General features: G+C 35.6%; 1 protein-coding gene across 4 annotated transcripts in view; it reads left to right on the top strand.

Moving 5' to 3' along the window:
* Positions 1-16,448, top strand: part of LOC115879537 (calcium uptake protein 1 homolog, mitochondrial) — a 54,635-nt gene that overhangs the window by 37,903 nt on the left and 284 nt on the right. For all 4 annotated transcript variants that reach the window (XM_030896430.1, XM_030896428.1, XM_030896429.1 and 1 more), the window contains 2 exons: positions 415-656; positions 8,366-8,580. In XM_030896430.1, coding sequence (XP_030752290.1) covers positions 415-656; positions 8,366-8,580 — 457 coding nt within the window. The remainder of the gene's footprint in view (positions 1-414; positions 657-8,365; positions 8,581-16,448) is intronic.

Here is a 16,448-nt window from a genome sequence, read left to right as displayed (position 1 = left end):
TTTTCTTGCATGTGTTTGATAATATTTTTCTTTAAATTTCGTTAACAAGAATGATAGGGGTAGTTTATTTCAACCCCTTTCACTCATTTTAAAAAAGTAAAAAAATTACCAGAAAGTGTGTTTTCATAACAGTAATGCTTCCATAAAATTTCATTAGTCTATCGCTTTTCGTTTTCAAGATAAAAATTAAAAACATTATTTTTCCGCCATCTTCGTACCGCGATATCTCCCTAATGGTTGACTTTTGACCCAACGTTTATAAAGCAAACTACCCTTTATTTTTAACAAGGAATCACCCCCTGAAGTTTTTCGCATTTGTTTTGAAACACCCTGTTATTTAAATAAGGCTAAGAAATTATCGAATTCTTGTTTTTAATGATAAATATTATTTAATAAAAAAATACTATTTTTAAGGGTGTAAATTCCGCCTTAACAACTTATTTCTTTGGTCCTACACTTAAAGAGAAATTAACTATTGAGAAGTTCCTGGATTTTCAAGAAAAGTTACAGAAGGAGATTCTCAGTCTCGAATTTCAACGCAAAACACCTGATCATAATGTTAAAATAACAGAGACGGATTTTACAGAATTGCTTTTAGCTTATGCTGGTTATCCACAAAAGAAAAAGATGCGAATGCTGAAGAGGGTCAAAAAAACGTAAGATTCTCTGTCTTTTTTAGTTTTAAATTTTTAGATGGATTTCACTTTTTGTATTAACGTTCATATGGATTCTTTTATTAATTGATTTGGATTGTTTATTATTAACTAACTCACTACGATGGCGGACCTTATTTTGAAAATTATCTCAGAGTTTGCCGCGTCTCCCAAGTGCGAACCCAATATCGATAATGCGTTCGTAAAAATTTCAAAGTCCTTAGAAACTTGGTTCGAAGTGGCGGTTTGAGCGAGATTGGGGGAACATTTATATTACTTAACTTCCGCATCCTTGTTCCACTTTGCTTGTGATTTTGGCCAAAGTAATAACTTAATTAGTTTTTCAAATGGTATGTTGTTATTTTCTTTTTATTTATTTTATATGTTACTACTGCTACTGCCATTACTCGCTGACGAGTATTTGACACGTATCAGAAGATGGTTACGCAAGGCGTTTTCTTTCATGACCTTTTCTGTGGCTGAAAAGCCCGATACGTGATGTTATCTCTCTTCCGCACTCCGGACATCTCATTACTTTGTTGCCTCTTTACTTTTTGGTTGTCGCTGTTAACTGAGTTTACAATTCTCCTCCATTGCGTTCTGTTGTGCGCTGCTTCCTCCCACTGATGTTGCATACATATCCCTTTTAAGTTTTCATGGAAAACATCCTTGTATCTTTTGAGTTGTCCACCCGGTTTCCTCTTACCCTCTACAAGTCCACCGTAAAGAAGAGATTTCGGTAGGCGGTTTTCTTGCATCTTGCATACGTGGCCAGCCCATCTTGAGCGAGATTTAGTAATCATAACTTCAGCGCTCTCGCAGCCTGCTTTTTCAAGGACTGATACGTTTGAGACATGGTGGTACCATTTAATTCTTAACAGTTGTCTAAGGTGTCCCTGTTGCAACTTGTTTAATGCGCTCGTGTGCCGGCCGTACGGCACCCAAGTTTCGCTTCCATATAACATGGTGGGGATTATTACTGCTCGATACACTGCAAGTTTCGTTTTTGTGCTCAAGTCATGATTGTAGAAAACCCTGTCTTTTAATTTCCAGAATGCTCTTGAGGCACTGCTAATTCTGTGCTGAATTTTAGAGTCGATATTTGTCCTTTTCCGGAATCAAACTGCCGAGGTAATTAAACTCCGATACATATTCCAATAGTTCTCCAATTTTTATAGCGATGTTATGATTTTCCGGGGGAGTGCACATGATTTTAGTTTTATCGATGTTCAGCTTAAGGCGCAAAGTCTCGTATGCCCAGGTATATGTGTTCAACATTTCCTGTAATTGCTGTAACTTATTTGCAACTAGAGCGCAGTCATCAGGGTATTGGAGCTCTGTGATGAATTTTATACGTGTTTTTGTCTTTTTAGGTTGTATAGACCGCCGTCATACCTGTATCAACACCTATTTCTCTTTCCTGCAGTGTGCTGTCTACTATAATAGAGTGCGCGGCCATGAATATGTTGAATAGCAGAGGAGCTAGGACACATCCCTGCCTAACTCCTGTCAGGAAGGGATCGCTCAGTGATCCATGATGTAACACTCTCGACTTGTTATTGAGGCTTTTACACAGTAAGACATTTTTTGGGTACTCTAAACTTTTGCATAATTGCCCAAAGTGCATCTCTGTTTACAGAATCGAAGGCTTTCGTTAGGTCGATGAATGCAACATAAAATTTCCTCTGCTGTTCCTTTACTTTTTCCTTTAGTTGGTGGACGGAGAATATGGAATCAACGGTACCGCGGTTGGTGCGAAAGCCCGTTTGCGATTCTGGGAGGATTTTTTCTATATGTGGGTGAAGGCGGTTTGACATAATTTTTCAAAGAACTTTTCCTCCGATAGCCAGTAGTGAAATTCCTCGGTAGTTTCCGCAACTTGATGCACTTCCTTCGTTCTTAAATACAGGGTGGTCCGAACTGTATTCCGGAAACTTCGGCAGCATATTCTGCATATAAAATTAAGTAAAAAAGTTCGTATAAATGTATGTCCTAAAATACTTAGTTTCGGAGATACAGGGTGTAGAAGTTTCATTTTTATTTCGATGTTTTCTAAATAATTTCTGAAGTAACGTCAAAATTTAGATGAAATTTGGTGTCTGGGTAGGTTCTATTTGTAGGGGGCGCCACCTACATGCGTTTTGACTGTTTTGAAGAGTAATAACTTTTCGGCGGTACCTGTATAAAACTACTGACTAAAAAAATATACATTTCCATAACTTTTTACGTAAAAAATGTCTCTTGGTAAAAATAGCTACGAGCAACAATTCTCAATATATTTAAAATGGAAATAGTCAATACATGTCATTATTGACAAAAAATAAGCACACAATCATAGAGTTATTTGACTGAAATCATAAATTTTTATTTTTTTAAATTAATCATAAATTTTTCTGCAAAAAATGATGATTAAACAGTGTCTGTTGAACTTTTGGAACACAAAGATTTCAAATTTAAGATTTCAGTCTAATAACTATTTAGTCAACATGTTTAATTTGTCAATGATGACAGGTATTGATAATTTCAATTTCAAATATCTTGAGTACCATAACTCGTAGCGATTTTTACCAAGAGACCTTTTTTATGTAAAAAAAGTTGTAAATGCATATTTTTTTACTCAGTAGTTTTACACGGTACGGACAAAAAGTTATTACTCTTCAAACCACTTATAGCATATGTAGGTCGCGCCCTCTACAAGTAGGAGTCATATTGACACGAAAATCAGATTTCTGGTGTCAAAAAACTCCCAGACACCAATTTTCATCCAAATATTGACGTTACTTCTTAAATTATTTGGAAAAATCAAAATAAAAATGAAACTTCTACACCCTGTATCTCCGAAACTAAGCATTTTAGGACATACATTTATACTAACTTTTGTACCTATTTTAATCTATAGAATATGCTGCCGAAGTTTCCGGAATACAGTTCGGACCACCCTGTATATTCACTATATTCGCGTTGGGAAAGTCCTGAGATACCTCTCCGCTTTCCCATATGACATCGAAGAGAGCCTTAAGGTGACCAATAAGTTCTTTGCTTGCACACTTATAGATTTCCGCTGGAATCGCGTCACAGCCAGTCGATTTGTTGTTTTTAAGTTGTTTTATGGAGGCCTTTATTTCCTGTTCCGTTATTGGGATATCTAATACATCGATGCTGTTATACTGAGGTACTTTGTTTAGTGCTTACATATTGGGGATGTTGTTTTATCCGTCCCCAATTATGCCGAAATTGGCCCACATTTTTCTTCATCAAATTCTTAGTCCCACCCTGATGAAGATGTAAACGAAACGTCGTATCCAACTTTGCAAAGTGGGACTGTGCACCGTTGCTCACATAGCCTACCCACCAAATTTAGTTGCGATTTTTGACGTTTCTTACGTCAAAACTAACTGTCACAGTGGCACGTTCGTATACAGTCAAGTTGGCGGTGTACGACGCGTGATATTTAAATCGGACAATTTTTTTGCCATTGATGTGGTTTCATAGTGCACGAAACGTCGTCAAAACATTAAGAAAAGATTCAGGGGCGGCTTGTCCTATGAGGCAGATGAGGCAGTGCCTCACCAATACATTTGAAAAATTACACGTATTAATCGATACATCTTTAATCATCGATACATCTTTAATCATCGATACATCAATAATAATTGTATTTTTTAACCGTCATTTTACAATAAATTACGTCGATGGTATTCCTTTAAACGCGCTTCCTTTCCCATATGCGACAAACTCGACGATGTATATCCATCTCATTTGTTCTTTAAGAAGTATATGTGCAGAGGTTTGCCTCTCGCCATTCTATAGAATGAAAGGAAAAAACATAGGCAAAACCTTTAGTTGAAGAGAGATAAAATGTATGGAGTAGTAGCGCGTAAAAAGACCGTATTGAGGCGAGCCTCAAATGTAAATTTGAACCTTAAAAGCCGTTCGTTAAAAATATGTATCAGTTCCCGATCAGCCCGAGAGATTTTAGGCTTAGTTTGGCTTAGTATAATATTATATATATATATATATATATATATATATATATATATATATATATATATATATATATATATATATATATATATATATATATATATATATATATATATATATATATATATATATAATATTTGGCTTAGTTTGAATCAGAGTTTGAATTAATTCTGCCGGGTTATTACATTGTTTTGTCTCTAATTGATTAATATCTACGTTTTTTAATGTGAATTGCATGTATAATTACTCTTTTTACTGATTATTGTACATATTAAGTAAATACCTAAAAAGTGGGCAGTGGCTTATTGTTGATTGATATGATGATTTAGAGGGACCATGCATCATCGGAGGACTTCTCCAGGTAAAGTTTTTCGAATCATTTCTAGATAAATTGTGTATAGTCAAAAAGTAAAGCGACCTGTTACAGATTTCGTTTTGTTTTATTTTTAGAGGATGGACAGAAAAACAAAATTTTACCATACAGAGTAAAATATAAGAGAAAATATCCTGAGGTCGCTTTGATAAAAATTTACTGTTGCAATAATTGTAATAGGTATAATACTGCTGCAATAATTGTAATTGGTATAATACTGCGAATTATATTACATAAATCTATTTCCGCAAATGCTAAAAATTTAGAAATATTTTAAATACAAAAATGTGCGATTTTTAGGTCTGTAGGGTATCTAAAATACTAAAAATAATATACAGTGTGTATTGCATTTAAAAAAAAAACTGAGATATAGCATTATAATATTGCAATGTTGGCCGCGCCATAAAAAAATCCCTGTGAATGTGAATTTTTCTCGGATTTCTTCTTTTATCCTACATACCTCGCTATATTATACGTACTTAAGCAATAATATATCAATAAGTTAAATTCACTCCAGGTTTTTACCACTTTTTAAAAGATGAAATTTTTCAAATATGAATTATCATGGAGATCCCGCATATACATATAGTGCTTCAAATAAATCAATAGTGTGATGTATGCTGAATTTTATGCTGAACCCAATTCTGTACAGAAAAATCGTAATGCGATTGCAATTTTAAAGAAAATATTTTTTGAGGATATGTACTTTTTTATATAGAACTTCCTCGTACTAATGGCCACCCTATATACATACTAATAAAAGTTCTCTTCTAATGTGCCTCACCATCTTCCAGTGCTACGAGCCGCCCCTGGAAAAGATCGCGACCAAATTTGACGGGTAGGCTATATGAGCAATGGTGCATGCACGGTCCCACCCTGCAAAGGTGGATACGACGCGACGTTTCGTTTACATCTTCATTAGGGTGGGACTAAAATTGGGGACGGGTTACAAAGGATGACGCCCTCGACGTTTCGAACCGATGCCTCTAAATGGACAAAATCATCAGGATTTTTCTTAATTATGGGTCGATTGGAACCAAACTCGGCACGTGGATAGAAGTACCCGAATAGAGTCCTCATACAGACAGACGGTCATTTTTATACAAATTTTGAGAAAGTGAATCAAATTATTTATTAATTTTTAATTTATTACTTTTTCAACATTTCAAACTATTCTTTTTCAAACATGCCCTTCAAATCCTTCAATTTAAAAGCTGCTAGTAAGAATTTTCACTTCAAATATGCGCGCACATAGTGTACACACCTACGAACGCCACTAAACCTACGAACGCCATTTCATATATTATAAGGGCGCAAATCTAACAAGCGTCTACGTACACCCCAACAATAAATGCCTCAAAGCTGCGCGCAATCTATAAATACAAAAAAACTCACACCAAAGACTAACCAACGCAATCAAAATACGCCGTAGGCTATTACCAACAACTCTAAATAAATAAAAAAAATAAAAACAGCTCTAAAAAAATAAAAAGTTATATGTCTTCCGAGGTTCGATCCACCGTCCCGTTGCTCACAAAGCGGCAGCCTCAACCACGGAGCCACACGGAGCTACACGCTGCTTTCGTAACGGAACTATATTGAAGTATTACTTCGCTCTGCCGTATGGCATGGCAGCGTGAAGCTTTCCGGCACATATAAACAGTTAAAGCACGGCCAAAGACGTAGACGTAAACGTATCGTTTGACATGTACGCTTCCGCAGTAAGAAATTCACTTGCGTTTACGGATACGTGATACGTATCTTTACGTGTCTTTACGTACGTACAAAACGCAAACGTATCGAGCCGAAAAAGTTTTGATTTTCACTCGAATTATGCCGAACGTACAAATTCACAAAAAACTCGTTTCCACAACCGGCTAGTAATTAAGTTATTTCATAAATTTTGGGGCCAGTGTAACAGAACTGAGCCTATTTTATTACAATAAATTAGTATGAAAATATTAAGCATCAGAATAAACTCATTTTGGAATCTATTTAATTAAATGCTAGTTCTTAGCCAAAATCCATATGAGGATTCTAAAAGATGGAATCTAATAAATAATCATAAAACAATGTGAAAAGAGCATTTTAAGTTGTAAGGACTACTTCCTGTAATAAAATAATTTCTATTTATAATTTTCTTCATTTTTCGATATTACTTTTATAAATTTAATGTGGAATCAATGGAATAATAGATATCCATTTTCAGTTTTAACATTAAATAAATTGTTTCACAAAGTAATTTAGAATTACAAATGTACCATTTGCGTTACGTACGTCAAAATACTTGCTTTAGCTCTTGTTTACACGACAACGCAACGGCAGACGTAACGTAGGTTTCTGCGTTACGTGTCGAGAGATACGTATACGTATTGTGCCTTGCTTTACTCTATTGTTGGGGTGTACATAGACGCTTGTCAAATCTACGTAACACGTAACTTAAAATGTTGTAACAAAATATTTACATGCGTACCATTTCTACAGCGACTGCGCTCAAATGTATACCGGATGTTCCACTAAGAATAGCTGTATAGGCTGTATTTTGGAAGGTTTTAACCGCAGAGAGAGACTGCGGATAAAAATAATGATGACTAAAGACGTTATGAGAAATTGCTGGAAATTATTTAATAGTATGACAAATAAGAAAATTGATTTTTTATAAAATTGGCCTAGATAAGGGATACTATAAATAAGGCGTCATAATCATCAGCAAATTTCGGATTTTTTTATAGATATTTTGCCCTATCTGTTAAAATAAAGTGGTGGGGAAAGGTTAGATGTGGTTTTATTTAAATATTAACGCCTCCGGACTGGGTAATCGAAATTCAACAAAGTGGAGCTAGTTTAAAAGAGCGTTCTTTACTCTATATTGCTCTATATAAACAATAATAATATGCATTTGACATTAGACGCTAGGGCGTGCTGTCTTACAGGCTCTGAGAGCTATTCTTATTGAAACACCCTATACGTTAAAGAAATAAAGTTAGTTTGGAAACACGATTGGAATCTTGGTGAGCTGCTCTTATACCTTATGATAAAAAAACGGCGTCTAGTTGGCTTGGAAGTAACGATCAATGACATTTCCCATATAATTTTACGTATAAAATGACAGCGATGTTCATTTTATAGCTATCGCTCACGCCGTTTTTTTTTTCGATCATACGGTAATTCTGTTTTTATGTTTTAATCCAGCATAACAGAGTTAATTTACAACATTGTATAGTAGAAGAAACATATGATATATCGGCACAGAAAAGTTTTAAAACTATTTAAGCGACGACTTATGTTTACTGCAACGTTCCCTATAAGTTAATATGTAGTTAGTTTATAATTTTATAATATTGTTTCTTTTTAGTTTCAGGGATTCTGAAGGAATATCTAAAGAAGACTATTTAAACTTTTTCCATTTCTTGAATAACATTAATGATGTGGATACTGCCTTGACATTTTATCACATTGCAGGGGCATCCATTGATCAGACTACTCTGAAACATGTAGCCAAAACAGTAGCCCATGTCGACTTGAGTGATCACGTTATTCATGTCGTTTTTACCATATTTGATGAAAACCGTAAGGATGATTAAATGTTTTTTTAATTTCATACAGGGATTATTTTCGGAGAGTCAACAAAAATATGCTCTTTAATTTCGGTTATGAAGGAGATAAATGATCTTATGGAACTCTTATTAAATATAAACTTTTAAAATTATAGTTACAATTGATTAAAATGGGATGGATCATAGAAAAATAGAGTTTATATTCAAGAGCTCTAATGCTAAAAAAATATGGAGCGACGATGATAGTAGTAGCAAGCAGCACGATACCTCGTCGAGCAAGGCCTCGAGACTCGAGATGCTGAAATATAGTAGAGCGGCGAGGAGTAGCGAGGCACTTGTGCAACTTTATTACTTTCATGTGCTTGATTGTTAATTTAAAATAATGTTAACAGTGGCTAAAATTCCGGACAGTAATGTCGCAACATTTGGTTTATTCGAAACTAACAAACCAGAAGGCGTTACATGAAACTTTCAAAAACCGGAGAGTGTGGCATGTTTCATAACCTTTACAGAAGAATGCAGAATGTTTAGGAGGAGGGTAATCACCGCCACCTCACAGATCTATTGCGTGTTCCCCTTCGTTGAGTTATAACGAGTTATAACCCATTATAAAGTCTCAGAGGTTTGACAAAAGCCAGTATCTGAGACGGCTTCACACGTGCCAGCTCTCTATGTCCGACATCAGCCGTACCAAAGTTTGAGTGATGAGGTGTTCTGGTGTTTCCTCATTTTCCCCACAGAATCTGCATTCGCCGTTGTTTCTTAGCTTCAATCTACTGAGGTGTTCGTTAAGGAAACAGAGTCTTTTTAGAAACCCCCTGACCATCCGAAAACTGTTCTTACTTAAATTAAGAGATGAGAAATTTCTGAGAAGTTTTTTCGAGTCTTAGAGGATTCCCATTCCAAGTCCAGGAGGTGGTAGCTTGTGTGCCACTTGTGGAGGAGGCTGGTCTCGCGCAAGTGTCAGCCACCTCTCGAGTCCCTTTGGGATTGGTCCCTTGGAACTTGCATTGATAATGTTCCCCGTGTTGCTAGAGGGTTTCCCCACAGCTCTACCGGTGGTGTTTTTTATGCTTGATCTCAGTGTTTCCACGAGTAGCTAGGGTCTAGCAATGCATCCCTTAGACCTGGTCCCGCCATCGTAGAATTGAAGTTATTGGTGAGGATGTCTCCTCTTGGTCCAGGCGGTTAAGCCAAGACCTCCCCCCCCCCCCTCACACACCCTCTACTTTTGAGACATGACCACAGACAATAGAGGGTGCCTGTTTGTTGGTAGTTTTTGTTAATTAAAGATGTGGACTGTATATTTGGTTTACTATTTATTTTAATATAATCTGGATAATTATTGTATTGAATTCTTCAAAATTTAAAGAAGCGTGCCCGACTATACGTTTAAAATGAAATTTTGCACTCTTGATACCCGCCTCCCAGATGCCGCCAAAGTTAGGGGATCGAGCAGGAATGAATTGCCATTTTATCATCTCAGATGAAAGAGCGTCCGCAATGATATCTTTATTGTTAGCCAGAAATTCGTATAGGTCTCTGATTTCACACTTAGCGCCTACAAAGTTTGTAGCGTTATCAGACCATATACTAGCAGGTTTGCCGCGTCTCCCGATAAACCTATTTAAAGATGCCAAAAACGCCCCTGTGGTTAAATCAGTGACCATTTCGAGGTGGATGGCTTTGGTACAGAGACAAATAAATAAACATAAATAAACCTTTATTTGTCTTGCGCCGCGAGTTAGCCTATCTTTTATTAGCAATGGTCCGGCATAGTCAACCATTGAATCCATTGAATCGGTCCAAAAATATTTACTATTAAAACTAATTTTAAGTGATTCTTGAATTTTCCTTGCTAAGTGCGCTAAAGTGACTGCAATACATAATTCCAGTCTAGGAAGAGTTATCGTTTTAATTGGCGCTACGCGGGACTTTGCGCACAACAAATGCAAGATATACTCCCGTTCTGATACTTCACAACGAATATAAAAACACCCGCCATAAGCTTTCTCACTGGAATCGCAAAACCCATGAAGTTTAACAGTTATGCATGTTGATATCACAGCTTGACGCGGTATTTTAAGATTATTAATTTCAGTTAATTCGTTTTGAAACCTGAGCCAATCTGTTTTAGAAGTTTGAGGCAGTTCTTCATCCCATTCAATTTTCATTTTCCATAGCTCTTGCATAAATAATTTGGCAACTATAATAATCGGTTGTAATAAGCCTACGGGATCATAGATTTGACAAATTACTGATAAGACTAATCTTTTGGTTATTGGTTTTCGGGTACTGAACTTGGAACTTGCAACAAAATATTGAATTAGATCAAGATTTGAGTTCCAAATAATTCCTAATGTTTTATTTGATTCACCTTCGTTTATTTTTAAAACACCGACTGCCAAATTATTATTTACATCAAAACTATTTAAAAGTTGGGAATCATTACATAACCATTTCCGCAATGGAAATCCTGAATCGCATAGAATTTTGGAAACTTCAGTTTGAATTTTTAAAATTTCTTGTTCTGTATTAGCGCCCGTTAATAAATCGTCTACAAAAATGTTATGTTAAAATTTTTAAAATCATTTTTTATTATATGGCTAGCCCCTGGAAATTTCTGCGCGTTTTCGTTTGCTAGTTGAATTAAACAACGTATAGCTAGAAATGACACCGCTGTGAACCCATAAACTACACGGTTAATTTTAAAACACTTTACTTCTTCAGACGCATCATTTCTCCTAAATATTTTTTGGTATTCGCAATCCGATTCTCTTACTTTAATTTGCCGATACATCTTTGAGATGTCCGCGGAAATGACATACCGATATTGCCGAAACCTTAATAATATTGAAAATATATCATTCTGAAGGACTGGCCCTGTAAATTGGACGTCGTTTAAACTTACTCCGGAATCTGTTTTTTGCGAAGCATTAAACACAACTCTACATTTTGTGGCCAAACTATTGTCTTTTATAACGGCGTGGTGCGGTAAATAGTAACTATTAGAGGGTATTTTAGGTTCAACATCTTGAATCGCCATCATATGCCCCATATTTTCAAATTCGTTCATAAATTTTATATATTCACATTTCAAGGCTACGTTTTTATCTAACCTACGTTCGAGAGAATAAAAACGACTGAGAGCGATGTCACGTGACTTTCCTAGCGTCTCTAGTGACTTTTTGAATGGTATGCTAACTACAAACCTGCCTTCGCTATCACGCGTAACAGTATTTTCAAAATAATTCTCACAGTACTGTTCTTCTCGAGAAAAAATATTTTTAGGATTTACCTCTTCGATTTCCCAGAATTTACTAATTTTTGTCTCTAATAATCCTAATCCCACATTTAAGCACGATACGGACATATTTTCATTTTTACCGTTCGGTGTATACGTCATGTTTCCGCCTAACATCCAACCTAAACGCGTGTTTTGTAGAATAGGCATATTTAAACCGAGTTGTTTTTGCTCTGGAAGAAGTATAGAATAAAATACAGGTATACCCAGTAATATGTCAATGTCGCTTGAAATGTTGAATTTTGGATCTGCGAGATATAAATTTTGATTGAGAGGTGTAATGTTTTTATTAAATGATTTTAGTGGAAGCCTATCGGTTATGTTTTGCATCACTAGAAAATTTAAGTCTTGACTATAGTCATTTAGTCGCGACATAATCGTAATATTAACTAGCCCCTCAATTTTTGTCATAGCCTGACCTACGCCCTTGACAACGTGGTTAATTTTTGTGGGTTTCAAATTTATTTTTAACGCATTAGACATAAAATTGCTCATAGAACCGCCGTCCAGAAGAGCGCGACATTGTTCAACCCTGTCACCAATTTTTATTTTTATGAGTACCGTACTTAATAAAACTTGCGATAAATCTGTAGAGGCGCCTGCAACCGTCCCCGCTTGTGTCGTTTCAGTGTTGCGCACGGTACCTTCTTCCGCGTCCCACGCGCGCGTCTCCTCCGCGGCGACCATGGCGGCAGTTTTATTTTCATTTTGATTCAGTTGCACCCCGTAATTATTTATATGCAATAATGTGTGATGTGGTTTATGACAAGTTGCGCATTTCCTTTGTTTCCATTGCCAAGTAAAGTGATTTTTACGCAAGCAATTAAGACATAATTTAATTTTCTTTGCTTCAACAACTCTTCGTTCCGCTGACAGTTGATCAAAAGACTGACAGTTATACATCGCATGATTCTCATTACAATAATAACAATTTAATTTGGTAGCTAATGCCGTGCTAGAATAACTCCGGCTGTTGGTCGACTTAAAATTTACCTTTTCGGATCTATCTTTACTCATTTGATTTTTTTCTAATAATTCACATCTAGCTTTTAAAAACGCATTCATATCGTCCATACTTGGTAGGTTATTTTGACCCCCTTGCACCTGAGCTTTATGTGCTTTAAACATCTCCCACTCTTTCCGGGTACTCGCATCAAATTTGTTTGACATTAAGTAAATAATTAATCTATCCCAGTGTTCGGTACATTCGCCTAAAATTTTTAGTGCTCTCAGGTGCTTGGTAAAGCTGTCAAAAAGACCTCTCAAATCGGAATGATTTTCTTTTGTTATATTTGGATACTCAAATAGTGATTTTAGGTGATTATGAATCATTACATTTTTATTTTCGAACCGGTCAACGAATAATTGCCATGCATCGTGATAATTATCGGCCGAAATTTTCATTTGCTCTAAAAGCTGATAGGCATCTTTATTTAATGCATTTTTTAAATGTATAAATTTTTCAATATCGGATATTTGCGGGTTATCGTGTACCAAAGCTTTAAACGCGTCCCGAAATTGAAACCATCCAGTATAGCTCGCATCGAACGTAGGCACTCGTATCGGTAGCAAATTTACCTTATTTTGAAATCTGGAGCCAAACAGATGGCTCTCTGGATCACTTGAGAGTAGGCCTCGCTCGCTGCGTACCCCACCGGCAGTGTTGCCGCTGTGCACTGAACCACTATCCGCCTTCTTGGCATCTTCAGATCTTTGTATTAATGATTTAATTAAACCTATTAAATAGAAATATGAATCCTCAAAGTTGGTTTCTTGCTCGTCCCCACCTGGGGTCGTCTGGGCGAATTCTATATTAAAAATCTGACATTCAATGTCTCTATACTGTTCGTATAAGGGTTCTAATTTTTCTAAACGCGAACATAAATTATGATATATTTTTTCATCAATTAATTCTTGTGTATTAATTTTATCTGTATAATTTTTGTATTTAGTAAAGCCCCGTTCTCAGAACTGCGACTGTCGCCAGCGACACGACAAAAGAACCAATCAGATTTGTACAAAATTCAAACAGCTGTCAATTTTAAATTTAGTACAGCTCCCATTGGTCGTTTGAAGTGTCAATCAGTGTCGCTGTCGACACGACGCAGTTCTGAGAACGGGGCTTAAGAGTGCCTTTATGCCCCGCCCGTTGGCGTTTTAAACTTGCTAAAAGGTCTTTGTCAGCATCTGATAATTCTGACGACATTTTAAATTATTGAAATAAAAGAATTATGTATTATAGATACGATTACTTCGAAACAAATTAATTAAATTATACATAACCGATCAATACAATATTAATAATAATATGGATAGGACTCACAGAATTCACAGGAAGCAATTGTTGCACAACTCCGCTGCTATTTCTCTGGCGATGCAGTCTGGCAATGGCGGACGGCTCTCTTCTCTGTTTCTGTTTTTCGTCTGGTTCTGCTTTTCTTCGTTCAAATCGGGCTCGAAATGACCATTATGTTTGTTGGTAGTTTTTGTTAATTAAAGATGTGGACTGTATATTTGGTTTACTATTTATTTTAATATAAATACAATATTAAATCTAGGAATTGTATCGAAGAAAAACTTAATTAGTCTAATCTCTTCAGACGACAGAGCTCATATGTTCGGTGGTCTTCCCGGTCTTCCTGTCCGCGTGCCATATGGGGCTTAAGGCGCGGTTGTCAGATTTTAAATTAATATAAAGAAAAAAGAAAACTTGGAATTTTAGTAAAAGTTAAATATAACACTTAACAGTGCCTCTAAAATGGGGTTACCTCTAGACCTCGGATACCTTAAGTTGGGCGTAGTTTAAGAATTAATTGGAAAATGATTAGGGGTGAGGAATTGGGAAGTGTTAAGCTTCATTCAGAACCTCGCAATTAGTCGAATAAATTAGTGGTTCAGGTCAATTACACTTTATACTTTTTAGTTTACGATCATTCACAATGTTTAAAAAACACAATTAAAATTAATAGAATTTACTAGCAACAGTTAGTCAGTTGTATCCATAGAGAAAGCCTAATATTCAGCTGTATTTAGCTTATAAAACAATCAACTTTTGATTTCTAACCACAATTTCTCTTGACGGCAGATAATCAAAGGCCAAAATGTAATTTCTCGCAAATTTTGAAGTATAATTAGTGAAAAAGTTAAAAGTTTGATAATTTTTTCTACTAATTGAAAATGTCTACCACAAATTTTGACGTTCTGAATGCTTATAGACCGAGAGCTGGCTACATAAAAAACCTTATCATCGTTACACGGCTAATTTTTTGTGTGAAGTATCCTTTTGTGTAGCCATTATGAAATAGTCATGTCTGCCAGCGCGATCCCGGGGCTTAAAGCGGTGGCGGCCAATCGAAAGGGTGAAATTTTGACACTAAAAATATTATAAGGTACACGAGTTATAATTGTCAAATAATTTTTATTTATTATTAGGAAACGTGTAAAATTGTTGACAGACATTTTTCAAGTGGCTGAAATGCCGACAGACAACGCGAAAGAGGCATAGAATTTTGACAAAAGAAAATCATCGCAGACATATATGTCGGTTGGTGGAATGTCATGTTTATTGTTAATTAATTTAAAAAGCCGTATGTGCAAAAGGGCAGGCAAAAAAATCGTTATTGAAATAATAAAAAAATATATTTATAATATAATCGTATATTATATGATTTATCTATACTTAAATGGGTGAGGAGGCCAGCGTCCCCTGAATAAAGCGCTAGAGTAATATCGCGCTTTTGATAACTGTCTGCAGCTGATTGAGCCACGATCTTTTTGTCTGTCCTTTTGCATACGGCATTTAAAATAAATAAATATGACATTTCACCAATCGGCATGCAAATATGCCATATTTTTTTTTTCATTCTTTAAATTTCATTTTTTAATAATTTTGAAAATTTCATGCCTCTTTCGCGTTGTCTGTCGGCATTTTAGCGACTAGAAAAATGTCTGCCAACAATTTTCCACGTTTCTTAATAATAAATAAAAGCTATTTTCGCAATTATAACTCATGTATCTTATAATATATTTAGTGTCAAAATTTCACCCTTTCGATTGGCCGCCCGGGCCCCGGGATCGCGCTAGCAGACATGACTATTTCATAATGGCTACACAAAAGGATACTTCACACAAAAAATTAGCCATGTAACGATGATAAGGTTTTTTATGTAGCCAGCTCTTAGACTATTACATTGAAATTAAAAGAACTAACTTCTACGCCAATTGAAACCACTAATTTATTCCACTAATGGCGAGCTTCTGAATGAAGCTTACCATGCGATTTGAGTAATTATGCAGCAAATATACTTGTTACTCTCTTTACTGGGACTTTAGACCTCTAAGGGATAGGACCGGTCTAAATCGACTCTTGAGGTATCCGACCTCAACCCGGCGGAAATGAGCGTTGTTACAAATAAATTTATTTGGGTATATTTTAAAACTATTACCTTTATTTATTAAATAATTATTTTATCTGTTTTTTTTTCAGTATTTAATGTTTATGTTATATAGTAAAGATATTCCCAACAGGACGGTCTACTAAGCATTTGATATTAAAAGGAACTTTACAAGACATACAT

Source organism: Sitophilus oryzae, unplaced genomic scaffold (genome assembly GCF_002938485.1).
Source record: "Sitophilus oryzae breed Bouriz unplaced genomic scaffold, Soryzae_2.0 scaffold_1582_pilon_pilon, whole genome shotgun sequence".
Classification (NCBI taxonomy): Eukaryota; Metazoa; Arthropoda; class Insecta; order Coleoptera; family Curculionidae; genus Sitophilus; species Sitophilus oryzae.
Note: the sequence above shows the minus strand (reverse complement) of the source record. Positions and strands in the feature narration are given on the sequence as shown.